This window comes from Callithrix jacchus, chromosome 6 (genome assembly GCF_049354715.1).
Source record: "Callithrix jacchus isolate 240 chromosome 6, calJac240_pri, whole genome shotgun sequence".
Taxonomy (NCBI): Eukaryota; Metazoa; Chordata; class Mammalia; order Primates; family Cebidae; genus Callithrix; species Callithrix jacchus.
Genome location: NC_133507.1, coordinates 144,046,744 through 144,062,838, shown reverse-complemented (window position 1 = coordinate 144,062,838; position 16,095 = coordinate 144,046,744). Strand labels below are relative to the sequence as shown.

Here is a 16,095-nt window from a genome sequence, read left to right as displayed (position 1 = left end):
TACACACGCCGCAAATACACACTCCCCAAATACACACACCAGAAGAGCAGTTACCGAATTCCTCTTGTAAACATCACTCCCACCCTACCATGAACTTTTACCTAATTGGGCAGAACATTTTTTGGAATATTAGACAGAACTTATTCTAATTTTTTACAAGACACCTTCCCCTGCTTCTCATGCCCCCACGCCCCCCCACCAATCGGGCTCTAGAATCTTGTTTTCCTTGTTCGCATAAAAATAATGTCCTCATATCCAAATGAACTAGGAAAACAGTTGCTGTGAGATTTATTCTCTTTCTTCCTCACTGACTTTCAAAATAAAAAAACCTCTCTCTTCTTCCCTTCTTTTATTTTTCCTTTCCTATTTTCCTTCTTCCTTCCTTTCTTCCCACAAACCGTATGTTCTTTATTGTAAACCTGCTCGCTCACACGTTCCCTGGGGCTCCCCCAGCTGCAGGAGCAAACCCACTTCGGCTGGCCTACACCACGTTTCAATGCGACGTCCACAACCTCATCCAGTCCCTTAATCCAAACTCATCCCGACTGATTTTTCGAAGGGGAGAAGAGCGGCGCCAATGCTTTTGACAAATAACTGCGGGGGGCCTAATGACCGTCACTGAGGCAGCGGCTGCTAAAGACCACGGGTTTAACCCGGGCCTTCACCGATCCTGTATCATCACATCCGGACCGGAAGCTCATGATCAGGAACCTGGCGTTTTGATGACCTCCCCCTGAACACCCCGCAGCCTGTCTATGGGATTGAACGTTTCTCGGCGTATACCTAACTTCTGCTGCATCCTGAGAGTCATGCCTGGGGCCGGGCGGGTGACCAGGAGCTTCTCTGCTCGACCACGTCAGCCTGCCAAAGCGCGGCCTTTCAGACAGGACGAAAAAGGCCTGAGTGGCAGACGCCACCCCCGCTCCCTACTAGGTCACGGGCTTTATTTTGCATAGATCATAATTTCCTCTTAAGACCTGTGTCTGGCTGAATATGAAGTCATCCCTCAGAGGCCCGGCGAAATGCATGGGACATGAAACCCTTGTGCCAGGGTCCACAAGTGCGGAGGCTGCGCGCTGAAGGGTGTTTTGCAGCCCAGGCCGAAGTCACCCAAGCGCAACTGGGCTGTAGACCCATGCATCCAAATGGGCTGCGAGGGAGAGCCTTCAAGTCAACAAGGGCATGCTTCCCCCAGGTTTGGACAGCCAGCCCGCTGTTAATTTCACCTGCAGCGTCTCTGAAACTGGAGGGAGAGGAGCAGAGGAGGCAACACAAGTTATTACCCCGCCCACCTTTTTTTTTTTTTTTTTTTTTTGGTCAAATTATCCAAATATCTTCAAGGCTCCAGTTTCATTTAGAACGTGCACAGAGAGCGAGTGGACGCTACGCTCGTTCACAACACGGTGGTGGAGAGTCCCCCGGATGCTTTCTGGGTAATTTGTTAGCCCGGGGAAATGCCACTGCCTCCTAAACCTGGTTTCAAGGATGCAGGGTGCAGGCCCTTGCCTTCCAAGCCCCACCGCTGGGTCATTCTTTTGTCAATTAGCGCCTGTACCACGGCCAAATTTGGCACCAGGACTCCTTGGTCCACCGGCTCCGGATAGGGAGCACTCCTGCGACCTGTTGCTCCCGGGTTCTGCGGAGTCCTGGGCTCTGAGCAGGATTAGGTTTGGCGGCGTGTGGGCGCGATGGGCCGGACAGCCTCAGCCAAAACTGCTGTCCTGGCCATCCCAGGTCGTACTTCGGGGACACAGGCCACAAGAAATTTAGACTCCCTAAGTCTTTGAATGTGGCTCCGCTGTCCAGAGCCTGAGGGCACGCATCCACCCCTCTCCGGGTCTCTGGGGACCTTTGGCCGCTGCCCAGGTGGAGAAGGGCCAAGCTGATCCTCTGGGTATATGTGAACCTCGGAGCTCTCGGCAGAAGAGAAAGAGGCCGGAAAGGAGAGAAAATGAGTCGCCTCCTGATACTGGAGCTTTAGGACCCCAGTTCCCCAACGTCTTCCTGGCCTCTGTGTATACATTTTTATAGCAAGTGATGGCTAGTTTATTGACCAGCGCCCATGGGCACTTAAGACCCAGCTCGGCCGGCAGTACCTCTGCTCAGCGGTCCCGCGGGCTCGAAAGTCTACGGGACGGGGAGAAGGAAGCTTGTAGCAAGCGCCTCCCTCCAGCATCTGCCGGTCCCGGGAGAGAAAAACCCGGCGGGAGAGCGACGGGTAGACGCTGGGAGGGCTTGGAGACCAAGCCTCCAGCTCAAAAACAAATGAGACTCAACTCTAGACGTCCTTTAACTGCTCGCGGGGTCCCAGAGTTTCCTTTACTGAGAGTTGAGCCTACATTTGCCCTCTTGAAATTACACTTCGAGTACCTCCTCCACCCAACAATTACCTCTGAACCCAGGAAGTGCTCTGCTGGCTCTGCTCAACCTTGGAAGAAAACTTGGAAAAACTCTACCTCTCAAAATGCTATCCCTGAGACTGCGGCTTAAAAAATAAAGACACAGGCTTTGGTGGCCCCAAGTCCTTAAAAAAAAAATGAGAAAATTTTCCCCTTGAAAATTTTGAATTATTTTATGTAAAATAAGGTTAAACAAGGTACATGCTTTCCTCATGGGTCCAGACATTTTTGGGAGTCTCCTGAGACTTGTCTCTGTCGCTCTGAGGGTCAACCAAGCCCTTTGGCATCAGGCAGGCTGAAAGCTTGTCTGCTTTCCCCACTGGTGCGTGGGTTTTTAAAGGGCCAACTTGTGGACTGCTGAGCAGCTATTCCCCACCCCCCATCTTGCCTTTTGAGTGTGCCTTAATTAGGGAATGGGGAAGTAGGGTTGGGGGCCCGAGTTCACGTCAAAACTGTGAAAGGAGGTGGGGGGGGGACACAGAGAGAGGAGTGGGGAACTCTAGGCGCAGGAAAAATTCCAAAATCGTAAAAGGAAAAGGGGGAACTTGAAGCCCAGAAGTCATTGTTTCCTTTATTTCAAAGGGAAAAACCTGCCCGATTCTCATCCTTTTGATTGATTAAGGCCCTGAATAACTCGCGGCCCCGGAGTGACAGTCCCTGAATAGACTCGAGCGAATAAAGCGCAGTGCAGAGCGCGGGGCTGGCACTCGGGGGTGTAAAGGAGGCGAGTTCGCTGGCACTTACCAAGTTATAAATAAAAGGCTATGCACAATGGTACCTTCTCTAAGGACAGACAGTCTTTACAACACTCCTGGCGTCATATCCTGCTGGGGACACTTCAGCTCCTAGCCAAGACTTCGTTCCTTTTATTTTTCCAGCAGTTTAGTCTGAATGCCATAATAAATTCCTGAGAACAAACGCAGCACTCGGGCAAAACTTTAACATATAGACACATCTCTGTCAACGCATCGGGGATCTATATGTAGAGATTTAGAGCCGCAGCTTGCCAGAGCGGTTTTTAAATCAAGAAGAGGAGCCTGGTTTTTTTCTGCACCCTCCCCCCCATGCCCCCAGCCTTCAACTAACGACTGCTTGGGCCTAGCAACGGCGGCCTCTTCTTCACACTAGGCCCGCTTGCAGACGGAGAAGACAAAAGAATGTCAGCACGCTCTGGACTCCTCCTAGGAGGAACCCCATAGGGAGGACCCCTTAACAAGCCTAGGCCAAGGGGCACTGGCCACAGGAAGCAAAGGTAAATATGTCTGGGGCTCCAGATGCCTTCTTATTGGAATTGTGCCCCCTCCAGTGGCTGTAAGCCAAGAGAAATGAGAGAGACCCACAGGTAGAAAAAATGAGACATAGAGAGAGACACAGGAAATCACAAGAGGAATAGAGGCAGAGGCAGAGCAAGACACACACAGAGAGACACAGAAAGAGACAGAGACAGAGAAATAGAAAGTCAAGAAAAGAGAGACCAGAGAGAGAGACACAGAGAGAGACAGAGAGAGACGGAGAGACAGAGCCTCTTCTCCACCCTCAGCAGCGGCCACCTCCCTAAGGCTGTCTCTCTCAGTTTCCTCTGGGGCCACACTTCTCTCCTGGGCTAGGGGCGCAGCGCGGGTCCCCCTCGGGGCCCGGGGCCGGCAGAGGCCTCGGCACCACCAGAGATGGGAAGAGAAAGTGGCCGCTGTCGCCCAATCAGCGCGTGTCTCCGCCACCCGGGACGGTCTCCTCGTCGGCCAATCGCAGCTCAGGGCTCCTGACCAAGCTTTGGGGAAAAGAACTAATAAATGCTCCCAAGCCCGGATCCCCGCACTCGTTGTCACGACTGGAGGAGACTTAGGCAGGCCGCGCTCCCGCCTCACTCTGCTCTCCGGCTGGCCGTGGCTCTCTGAGCCCTCTTTTCAGAGCCCCCAGCCTCGGGAACATTCGCCCAGACTCGCACCAAACTTTTCCGCCCTGGGCTCGGGATCCTGGACTCCGGGGCCTCCCCGCCCGCCCCTTTCCCGGGTTCCAGCTCCGGCGTCTGGACTAGGAACCGGCAGCCCCCCTCCCCGCGTCCCTCCCGCTCGCTTCAGCCGTTTTGGGGAGGAGCTCTCCACGCTCCGGATAGTTCCCGAGGGTCACCCGCGCCGCACTCGCCTTTCCGTTTCGCCTTCACCTGGATATAGTTTCCAAGCGAAGCTGCCCCCAGGATGACCACGCTGGCCGGCGCTGTGCCCAGGATGACGCGGCCGGGCCCGGGGCAGAACTACCCGCGCAGCGGGTTCCCGCTGGAAGGTAAGGCAGGGCCTCGGGGCGCCGCCTGGACCCCAGGGCCTGGGACCGGCTGCCTCACACCATCCCCGGGCTCCAAAGGCTCCTTTGGTGCTTCCAGGAAGCCCATTTCCCCAGGGACCCCACCCCCCCAGAAGCACAAGTCGGGGGCGAGGACCCACTAGACTTCCTTTCTGCAAATAGAGCGCGGAGCTCTCTGTAAATCCTGGTGGAGCTGGGCGGCCAGGCCTGCACCGGGCCGGGGCGACTTTGCCCCTGTTGTTTTAGAAATGCTGCGGTGGAGAAGGAGGTGAACCGGCTTCGGAGCGCCAGAAGCAACTTCTCCGCAATGTGTATACTCGAAATTGTCTCGACATTATCCCGGCTGCTCCCACACTTGTGAAACATATGTTAGTTCAGGAAGAATTTTCTTGACCTGCAAAATTGTGGTAGCTAACTCCGCGCCATTGTGATTGGAATTTTTAGAATAAATAAATAAATTAGAGTTCTATTTGTCTCAAATGGCATCTAAAAGTTTCTATAACTTGTTTAGAAACTTGGGAGCCGCCTTTCAGTCCACTTGAAGACTCTGGAAATCGCGGGGAGGCAGGAAGCTTTGCAAGCCTGAGTCCCTTCAAATGGTTTTCCAGGCTAGGGGGCCCGAGCAGAGAGGTTCATTCCCCTTCCACCCCTTCACACATATCCCAGAGTAGAAGGTAACACCCAGAGCAAGAATGGGGGCTAGAGGGTCCGCTGCTGTGGTTCCTGTCCCAAGATGTAACAGGTGACACAGGCACTGCTGCTTGGGCCTCCTTTCTGGGTCCTCTTTGACCTTTGGCTGCTGCACGGTTAGCTAGAAACCCCAAGGGCTGTCAGTTCGCCCAAGTCCCTTAGAAAGGGAGCGATCCCAATTGGACAGGGTTCGGTGGGAGCAGAGTTCATCAAGGCCAGCGGCTGGGTGAACTTCTCCTTGCCAGGATGCTGTTTCTAGAGGAAGCTAGACTCTCTACCAGCTGCAGGGTTACCTTGTAAGTTGCCACTCCTCCTGGGCCCGAAGGGGAAGATGCTTTCTTTGGGGAGAATTATTTTGCCCCACTTGCTATCTCTACACAAGATTACAACCCCCTACATCGGTGAACAATTTGAACAAATGTGATCGAAGAAGGTCCGGGTCTGGGAGTCCGATGTGGAGCAGTTTCAGTGTCGGTGCTTTCTATTCTCCCCCAGTGACTCTCCTCTTGCCTCTCTTTTTCACCTTCTCCCCACAGTGTCCACTCCCCTCGGCCAGGGCCGCGTCAACCAGCTAGGCGGCGTTTTTATCAACGGCAGGCCGCTGCCCAACCACATCCGCCACAAGATCGTGGAGATGGCCCACCACGGCATCCGGCCCTGCGTCATCTCGCGCCAGCTGCGTGTGTCCCACGGCTGCGTCTCCAAGATCCTGTGCAGGTACCAGGAGACCGGTTCCATCCGTCCCGGTGCCATCGGCGGCAGCAAGCCCAAGGTGAGCGGGCGAGCCTTGCCCTCCTGGCTCCCAGACTGTGGTCTCTTGTGTTGGAGAAGAGCGGGCAGGGTCTGACATCTGGGGCTATCCAATTAGTTATTTTTGAAGTTTGCGAAGGTGTGTAAAGGTGTGTGTGTGTGTGTGTGTGTGCACGCGCGAGCACGCGCGCGCCCTGGACACTTCTTGATGAACACTTAGGGAAAGCTCTCACCTTTTTGCGAGGGAAAAATAACGTTTGTTTTATAAAGCCCATAAATCCTGGAATCCTCATCAAATTATTTTATTGGATAAACACCTAAAACAGGCAAGCTGTTTGGGCTCACCTGTTGCCGATTTCTACCCCAAGTGTTTTCCCAGCTCCCACCCATGGCACCGCCCTTTCCAAAACCAATGTGAGGAGCCTCTTTGGGTTTTATAATGGTTTCTCTCCCAAACCCCGCCCTTCATCTCCCCCAGTGCAAATTGTTTTCAATGAGTCCAAAAGTAGGGTGATTAGTTTTCTTTGTAATAAGCCAATGCCTCCATTAAACATAAGAAGCATTTTGGTGCTATCCTCGAATTATTTTGGTTTCCTTTTTACAAAGAAAGAGTCACACCAGCTAGGGCTGAGTGGGAGGAAATTACACAAGGTCTGTCTTTTCTTCTAGTTGCCACTGGGCAAAATCAAGAGAGTTATGGTAAACTGAAGACCTCCAAACACCTTCCTCTTCCTTCCCACCTACTCAAACCCCTTGACAGCCTTTCTAAGAATCTTTGAAACCTCCTCCTCCTTCTTCTTCTTTAAAATATATATTGGGGTGGAAAGAAGAGTCAGTCTCTCAAATTATTTATATTTGTTATCCACTCTAATTTTTAAAAACCGAAATACCTTTGCATGTCAGTCTTCACTTTAGCATAACTATCCCTTTGGAAAAGCAAGGGCTGCACTAGCTTATCTAACTTGATTTCTCAGCTCCTTTTTCAAACATTGCGTTTTTAGTTTCATTTTCATGTTGGTTCTGTGTAAGCAGTTGCCTTATTTCCAGAGATGAGAAAGTACCCCCCACCCCATCAAGATGTTATAATTCTTCTGGATTTATCCCGGTTGTCTGGGGCTTATGGGGGGGGGGGGGGAAGTAGAGGCTCCCCAGGCTGCTCAGGTGTAGGATGTGTTCTTGTCGGTCCCTTTGTCCCTTTCTAAAGTGCCTCTGAGAGTTGGGGTCTTTTTGCTAACAAAGGGGGGCCTTCCCAGAGGATTCAGGGAGGAGCAGCCTGACAGGCCCAGAGGCGGCGGGTCGCCGCCACCTGGCCCAGGGTACCGGGTACCAACCCCTGCCCGCCTGTTCTCTTAAAGCAGGTGACAACGCCTGACGTGGAGAAGAAAATTGAGGAATATAAAAGAGAGAACCCGGGCATGTTCAGCTGGGAAATCCGAGACAAATTACTCAAGGACGCCGTCTGTGATCGAAACACGGTGCCCTCAGGTACTAGGCCCATTAACGTCTCCCCGAGGCGCGATCGTCACTCGCTGTTATCCAGACAGGTCGACCAAGACGTAATCACCCCAATTATCGATCTCCGCTATTGGGAGGTGGCCTCTCCCGAGGCCCTGAAATATTTACCAACCAGGCGTTCTTGGCACTTAATGCAGGGAGGGGTCAGCTGCTTGTCCTGGGGGTGGAGGGTGGTGAGACCACCGCTGAGGACTCCCCGAAGAAGATTTCTGTCTAGGAGGCAGGGCAGGAAACGTGAGGCAGAGGCAGAGCGTTTATTAATATTGATGTTCCCTTTTAAAGAGAAACAAATGTTTTGGTAACCCCAACCGAAGGGAGATGGGGCCGCGCCGGGAGGGACTTTGCAGTATGCTCAAAGCCGAGGAGGCTTCGACAAGGGCCCAGATTTCACCCGAGAGTCTCAGGAACCGTCCGGAGGCCCCAGCAGCCCGGGGGAGGCGGAGGGAGAAGAGGGGCGAGCATGGGGCCAGTGCGAGGGCGCAAGGGAGGGTTTGTTTTTAATTAAAAGGAAACTCCCTTTTTCCCTCTGCGAGAAACATACATTTCGGAGCATGGATTTGTTTACCAGACTGGAATCTGGAAAAAATAAATGGGAGAGAGTGCGTTTTCTTTTTATTTTTACAATAGGAAACGATTCTGCAGTTGGAAATATAAACCCTTTATAGCTTTTTTGACGAGGAAAAAAACTTGATTTACAGTGGGGGACAGGTCGGCTTTGGCTCTTCCTCCCTTAAGGCGAACCGCAGGATCCCTGCATTCAGGTTGGGAGGACGGAGGGTACCCTGTGGGCTGATGCATGAATTCTCTTAGATTGGAGACCTAGAGCCTGGTCTTTGGAATCCAAGAAGGGAAATGCTTTCTGCCCAGAATCGAGGGACAGGGATAGCATCCCGCCCTAAATTGAAGCACGGACTCCCAGGCTCCGTCTTTCAGTACCAACTTATAGATAATAGGGAGGGGGATTTGAGCGGCAGGATGAGAGGGCTGGAGAAAGATGTGGATGCCCAGGGACGCCGGAGGAGACTCTCGAACAGTGCAGGTCCGCTACTCTAGGGCCCCGACTGGGGGTTGGGGGCTCCTTCCCGCACAGCCGCACTGGTCTCAACCCCGTGCACTTCCTTGCTTCCTTCCTCCCCACCCTCCACCCCCCGCCCTCAGTGAGTTCCATTAGCCGCATCCTGAGGAGTAAATTCGGGAAAGGTGAAGAGGAGGAGGCCGACTTGGAGAGGAAAGAGGCAGAGGAAAGCGAGAAGAAGGCCAAACACAGCATCGACGGCATCCTGAGCGAGCGAGGTAAGCGGTGGCGCCTTGGGCTGCGCGCTCGCTCGGGGCCTTGGTGGGCATCGAGGCCCTGGCATTGAGGACCTGATGGCAGCCCAATGGATCGGCTCGGATCAAGGTTCCCTCTGGTTCACCGTCTCTGTACCTGGGTAAGGGCATGGGAGTAAAGACCAGAGAGACTCGAGGAATTAAAACAGACATCTCTATTCTGCTTTGTTTTTCTTTTTTAAAAAATCTTTCTTTCTTCCCACTTTCAAACTCTGGGATTCTGGAACTGTGAATTGTACTCCGTAGTGCGGGGCAGGGGAAGCTGTTAACCCTCTTGCCATTAAATGTATGAGACTGGGCATCTCTGAGCAATTGGAGGGCCGGGGATACAGGGTGCTTGAATCTTCAGAAGTTACGGTAGCTTTTATGCTCTCAGGAAAGGCCCTGGTCTCCAGAGTTTCCCCGCATTGGGGGGGGGGGGGAGAGGGAGAGGGAGAGAGAGAGAGACAATGACCCTCCAAAAGTTGCCCCCACATCGGCTGCTTTATAAATGTGTATGTTGACCGGTTTGATTTGTTTAAAATTGGTTTTCAAATGTGATGAAGTTTAACCTATGTGTGTCTGGGAATTGAAAGGAACTCAAGCTCTGTGTCACAAAGGGAAGGGATCTGGGTTCTTCGACAGAGGGCTGGCACTCTGTCTTCTAGGGGTACAGATCCCCATTCCTTCTCGGCTGTGCATTGTCACAACTAAGAAAAAGCCTTCCCCTTGGGAGACAGAAGTGCAGCTTGCTTCTCCTTCACCTGCAGCAAGTCGTCTTCAAACTTGAAGGTGCACACACAGAAAGAAGGAAATAAAAGAAAAACGCCATCAGAGTTGAACCAGGAAGGGATCATTGCAGGGGGAGACAGGGGGATTGTGTCTCAGTGGATTTGGCCTTGGAGGTGGTTGCCTCTTTTCAAATGTGCAAATGGTCAAGAGTGGCCAGAAGCCCCACTGTGCCTGAAGTTTCCTCACCTGGGACTTGGACTTCATGGAGCAAAGTTAGTTTCAGAGTTGCCAGAGGAACAGGCAGCTTTCCAGGTGGGCTCAGAGCTGTCGCCGAATGCGACTAGCTCGGTCCAAGCTCTTACCAGAGTGGCACCACGTTGAACTTCTTTTATCTTCATTGCCCAACTCTGGCAGCTACTGGCTCTCCTGAGCAGCTGCTTTACAAACCAAGGCAAAATCTGTACACAACCTGGAAGGAACATTTAGATCTGGAAGTTACAGATCCAAATGGCTGATTTGAGGTGAAAACAAGTGTAGATACTCTGGTGCGCACAAGAAATCGAGAAAAGACACAACAAACCAGCAGGTTGGGTAGGGAGATGCTTCCTTTGCTTTACAACAGGGACCTCCTATGGACTCAGCCTAAATCCTCTTTTTGGAGATGTACCTTTTTCTGCCTTGGTCTCTGAGAAGACACCTTGGCTTTTATCCCAGGCCTAGCTGTACCGTAGCGGTGCTGAGAAAGGACGAAGGCAGGGAGACAGACAACCCCAAACAAAATGTGCTCCTGTGGGCAGTGGGAAGAAGAGCCCAGACCGGTCAGAGAGGCTGGGGGCCCAGGGCTTTGCTACTTGTTGCTGAAGGCACCGGCCCGGCAGAACGGCTGCTCTCTGGCAGTACAGGCGACTGAGGCCCAGGAGACAAAACGTCCCAAATGAGCTGGTCAAACATTTGTACAACTTTTCCAGCTTTTACAAAGAAGCCCTTCTCTACACAATCTACACTTGGAGATGAACTTGGGAGACAAAGCCTGGAGAGTCCATTGAAACTCACACTTTAGCTCAGCCCAGACAAAGCTCTAGCTCGGAGCAGCTTGATGTGAACAAAGGAAGGCAACCTTTTTATAATTCAAGGAGAAAAGAAGAGAAAACAGCACCACAAAAGGCTGAGAATAGACATTATGGGCTTGCAATGAGGGATGAATTATTCAATGAGCCCCAATAGCTGCTGCGCCAGGAAGTTTTATGAACTCTCCAGCGTGGAAAAAGTGGCCATTTCACCTACAAAATGTTTCTAGTCTTTTGGGCTGTCTAGCTGGGCCGGCTGCCATTCAAGGGCAATTGCTACCATTTTTAAAATCAGAGTATTCTCCCCAGTAGGGGCTGTGCTGTTGGAAACACACACACACACACACACACACACGCACACCCACACCCACACCCCTTGGAGCTGAAGCCTAATTTAATTTGGGGTTGTCAGGGAAGATGCAGCGTCAGTCTCTTCAGCACCTCTAGCTCCTTTTCAGATGAGCCCTGGAGGGCAAGAGAGACCTAGAGAAAGGATAGAGTGTGGTGCAGTTTGAAGCGTAGAAACTTCAAAAACCCCCTTCTGTTGTTTAGGCATCAAAAATCCCAGGCTGCCCACTTGTGGAATAGAATGAACGTTGATAAAGTACTCCTAGTGTCCTAGCAGAGGGGGAATAAAAAGCTGAGAGAGGAGGGACTTTGCCGGTTTCCAGTTGGTGAGTCTGGTGGCTGCTGCCGAGCCTGGCTTTTCAGGGGACAACTTTAGCCTGAGGTCTGCTTGGCAGACACTAGGACAAAAGGATTGAGGCATCTTGAATGGGGTCAGAATCACCCTCATTCTCTCTACAGTGTCCTTCTCCGAGATAGTCCCCTTAACTTTCCCAACTTTCCCTTTTCCCTCGCTCAATCCAAGAGCTGAGCCGCTGGCAGAGCTGGTGCGCTCAGGCCCGCGCTCCCTAGCGGGCACGCACTAAGCATGATGCACCCTTGCAGGATCCAGCCTTCCAGCTCTGTAGCCCAATAGCAAGGAGAGCGCTGGGCGGCTCACGAACACTACCCCCGCCCCGCTAACCCCAATCCCCCTAGCCCCTGATCGTGGCATCCGGGGTTGTGGGCACGGCCCCGCGCTGCGGCCGCTCAATGGGCGCCTCTGTTCCTCCCCCAGCTCGGCCGAGCGGGCCCGCGGGCGCCGCCACAATGGGCAGGGCCCCCACTCCTGCGCTCTGCGCCAAAGCGCCGCGCCGCGCCGCGCCGCCCCCTCCCCTGCGCTCTGGCCGGCTCGAAGCTTAGCTCGCCGGGCTGCAGCCGACTCAATTGCCTCCTTTATGTCCTTCTCACTTTCATCTAGACACAGCCCGCCTCCCCCCTTCTTCTCCTCTTTTTTTCTTCCCTTGCCTGAGGCTCACATTTGTGAAATTTCTGCAACCTCCCCCCATTTTTTTTTCTTATTTTAAAGAAAGCCCTTAACACAAAAGCGGTGACTAATCAATAGAAACTGCCCCTTCATCATCTCCTCCTCCTCCTCCACCCTTCCTCCCCCTTCTCCGGCAGGGTGACGCTTTTCCTGTTTGTGAGTTTTGGGAAACATTTTTGCTTTGTGCAGTAATGGAATTAGAGGACAGATGAGGACTGTAAATGGACACGCGACTGCAAGACTCTCGCTTAAATATTTAGATGCAACGTTACAATTACTGACTTGTTGTAGCGGCTTTGAAGTGGCAGCTCCAGAGTGCAGGGGGAGAGAGGCCAGATTGCCAAATTGATGTTTTGATTGGGGACTGGCGATACACTCTCATAAGACTTTCCTCCCTTTTAAAATCACAAGTGAGCGTGGGAGGTTTGCAAAAATGTAAAAGATTTCTCTAAGAGATCTCAAGCATAGGTCGGTTGAGGGGTTATATTCCTTTCCTATCTGTCCCTTCCCATTTGACATTTACAAAAAAGAGCGTCTTTTACAAAAAATTGGAGAAAGTAAAAGTGACCAAAGTTTTGCTCAAGTTTCCATTTTATTTGTAAGCTTGTCAGCTTTTGTAAAGTTAACGAGGGCGACTTCAGCTTTTTGGGGGGTGGGTAGGGGGAGATAAATCAGTTTAAAACGCAGAAAAGCATTAGAGGTCTTTGGAGTATTTTATTTCCAGTGAAATCATGAAAAGAGCACTTTTATCCTTAAGGGATTGCTGAAATCAAGGAAAACGAAGGGCCGTTTCTTTCCCTGTTAGCCGGAAGGGACGTTTTGGACCAAGGTTGGGAGGAGGGGAAGGAGGGGGACAAACTTTCCCATAGATTAAAATCATTGGGTGTAGGATCATAGGTTTAATGGCATCGGATCCTTTATTCAAGTGGACTGACCAACCTGCTCACCAAGTCCATTTGTTAGAATCACCAATTCGACCTCAACGCCGTCTCGATTCTTTAGAGTAAGTTTCATGTTTTCTGAAGTCCTTGCAAAACTCAACAAAGAAATATCACCCATTTTAAAAAGTATTGGAAGTATCAGAACTTGAATTCTATTAGAATACCACGCCGTGTTCTCGTTGTTAATGTCGCGGGAACAATTTTCCTGCTGGAACGATTTGAAAGCAAACACCAGAGTTCAGCTCCTTGCTTTTTCTTTTTCGCCTGTTTGGTTTGGTTGACTGCTGTGTGCTTACTTTCTAGCCTTATTGAAAACATGCAGATTTTCTAATTAATGCTTGAAATCGTATGTTTATTTTGGGCTTTGATTTGATCGTTGATAGCACCGGAACCAGGGCGTAGGGGCTTCTAGTGCGTAATAATTACTGAAGGGTCATTTAAAAGTCCCCAGGGCTGAGCAATAAAACCCACCCGGGCGGTGAGGCGGAACCAGTCAGCGCGCGGCGGTTCAGGCGAGTGGGATATATACAAATCTGTCACGTGAATAGGAGCGTGGTCGCTAAATCCGAATGGTTTCAGCATCCATGAATACACGTAGTTTGAGAACAACAACAACAAAATTCTTCCTAACTATGAGACTAAATGTTTAAGTTGTACATACGTAAATGGCCAATGAAAATGAAAATCTGCAACCGTAACAACAAACGTGGGAAATAGAGTTTGGCTTGTACTGGAACAGAAAATGTTTGAAGTTCCGTTGGATTCTGTACGACAGGTAACTTATCTGTGAGGGTAAATAAAGATTAAAGAACCATTTAGAATGTACATATATAGCTAACAAGACACTAAAAGGCAATTAAGCAGTCAGTTTAATGTCTTATCTCGCTGGCTGCTCTGGGGTTGTTTTACAACTAGGAATTAAAATCTGAAAAGGAAGTTTTCAGCGGCTCTGGCCAAATATTGATTAAGTAGCTGTTTGTTGATACCATTGTTATGCATTAAAAGGCCGGGAGCGCGGCCCCTCAGTGGTCATCTTCCATTGTGAGGGATTCTTAACCACAGAGATCAAAGCGGGATCATTTCAATTTATCTGTCCTCGAAAATCCTTCTTTTCCTCTGAAATCTTTAGGGAGGAATTGACCAAATTCTTTTTTAAAAAAATAGGAACTGAAACCAGTTACATGTTGTAGGTTTGTAGAGAAGACTCATGGGGTGTTTTTAATTATCCTGTAGTGACTTCTTATTTAGAACTGTAGCTACAATGGTGAATCTATCATCAAATGGATTCTCATTTTTGGTGGGGGGGGGGGGAGCAGGAAGCATGGCAACTACTATCTGCCTGTTGCTAGATTTCTAAATAAAACCGTTTCCCCAAAGTTGCCTTCCAAGTTGAAATTATATAATAAAAACATGGCAGATTTTTATGTAAAACTAGGTGGGGAATAATTAAATACACAGGAATCTGAGAGTTAGAGATATTGACCACATCTCTCTACCCATGTTTTCATAATTTTTGTGTTTATAGATGGCTAGATGATTATCATGTATATTTCTAATCCTCTATAGTTTAGGAATAGATACGTGTTTACGTAAACGGTATGTGCATTGTTAAAGTTTATTTAATACACTGAGAATATGTTGTCACTAAACTATATTTAGTGGCACAAAATAAAGATATATTTATCCTATGGATTGTGCTTTCTAGAGTCATCAGAAATTGAGGTGACAGCACAGCCTCCCAGTTGTTGACTGCCAGGAGAAATATTTCTTTTAATCATTTTCTGACTTTTTAAAACTGTTGATTGTGAGATGAACTATCTGACTTTTGTTTGTTTGTTTAAGAACTCAATATATTTGCATAGGTTTTTCTTTTATTATGAAAGCAAAAATCCTGCAAAGGGCTCTTTTGGAAATACCATCCCTGTGCTTAATTTGCAAATTCCAACAAATAACACTAACTGAGGTTGTAAAATTCATGCCAGATTTAGGCTTTGGGTCTATAACTGTGCATCATGGATCTGCCTGTGTGGGGGGTTTTTGAATCTCTTTCTTTGTGCTTATTTCAGTACTAAAAATTGTGCATAGGGTTTTAGTATTTTATTTTTTACTCTTGTTCACTCTTGAACAAGATGAAGCTTGACATACAGAGCAGAATTTTGGTGGTATTTTCTAATATTTTCTATTATAATCCTCCTATTAATTAATAATCCATCTGTGCTCAAATGCTCTCTGATGTAAAATATTTACTACCAAACATTGCAGTGCAGAAAAACTGCCTGAAATAGATGAAGCCAGAAGTTACAGTTAGCTCAGGTTTGTTATGGTTCCCATGTCTTGGGTCCAGATACAGCATTACATAGTTTTTTGTCACATATTTCAATATACATACATACAGAATTAAAGTGACTTTTCTTCCTTGGGTATTAGGCTGTGTATTCACACATTGCCCCAGGCAAACAACTTCCAGCTCCAAGCTGGACCTGATCTTAGTACCAACTCAAAATTGCTGACTCAAGTATTGGCTGTCTTTAGTTGGGGAACTGTAAAAAGGAATTTCAGATATTTCTGAAGAAAATTCAGATATTACCATCTTTCTGGAAGATAAACATGAAAGCAGCAACAGGCATTATAATTCTATAATATGTGAATAAAGGGTGTCATAAATTCTTACCTTCAATACCTATTTTCTTTCTTTCCTTCCTAATAAAGATTAATGAAAAGATTAATCTCCTAATGGCCATCCTCTGCCCCATTGGGAAAGATATTTTTGTCCCATTCACACCACTCTTCGGTAGAGCAAGACACAACTCAGCTGTTAGCTCTACCCTACTGTGTTGGGACAGTACTGAGCTCCAATAGCATTGTGAGTTTTTGCTGGAAGCAGAGCACCTCTCCTTTAGGAAGGCTTTCTTCAAATTTTTTAAGCTGAGACGATGCTTCAAAGTGAACAGAATATGTATATTTCCAATTTTTAGTTGTAATATACACAGTTATCAAAATGTCTACTTAACATTATATAACAT

General features: G+C 49.2%; 1 protein-coding gene across 2 annotated transcripts in view; it reads left to right on the top strand.

The window, feature by feature from the left end:
- The first annotated feature begins 4,211 nt into the window (after nt 1-4,211).
- Nucleotides 4,212-16,095, top strand: part of PAX3 (paired box 3) — a 99,705-nt gene continuing 87,821 nt past the window's right edge. The window contains exons 1-4 of one of the 2 annotated variants that reach the window (XM_002749828.7): nt 4,212-4,679; nt 5,924-6,159; nt 7,496-7,622; nt 8,811-8,945. In XM_002749828.7, the coding sequence (XP_002749874.2) occupies nt 4,595-4,679; nt 5,924-6,159; nt 7,496-7,622; nt 8,811-8,945 (583 nt within the window). In that variant the 5' untranslated portion in view covers nt 4,212-4,594. Of the gene's footprint in view, nt 4,680-5,923; nt 6,160-7,492; nt 7,623-8,810; nt 8,946-16,095 lie in introns of both variants that reach the window. The other variant, XM_008999566.5, reaches the window with a different exon arrangement.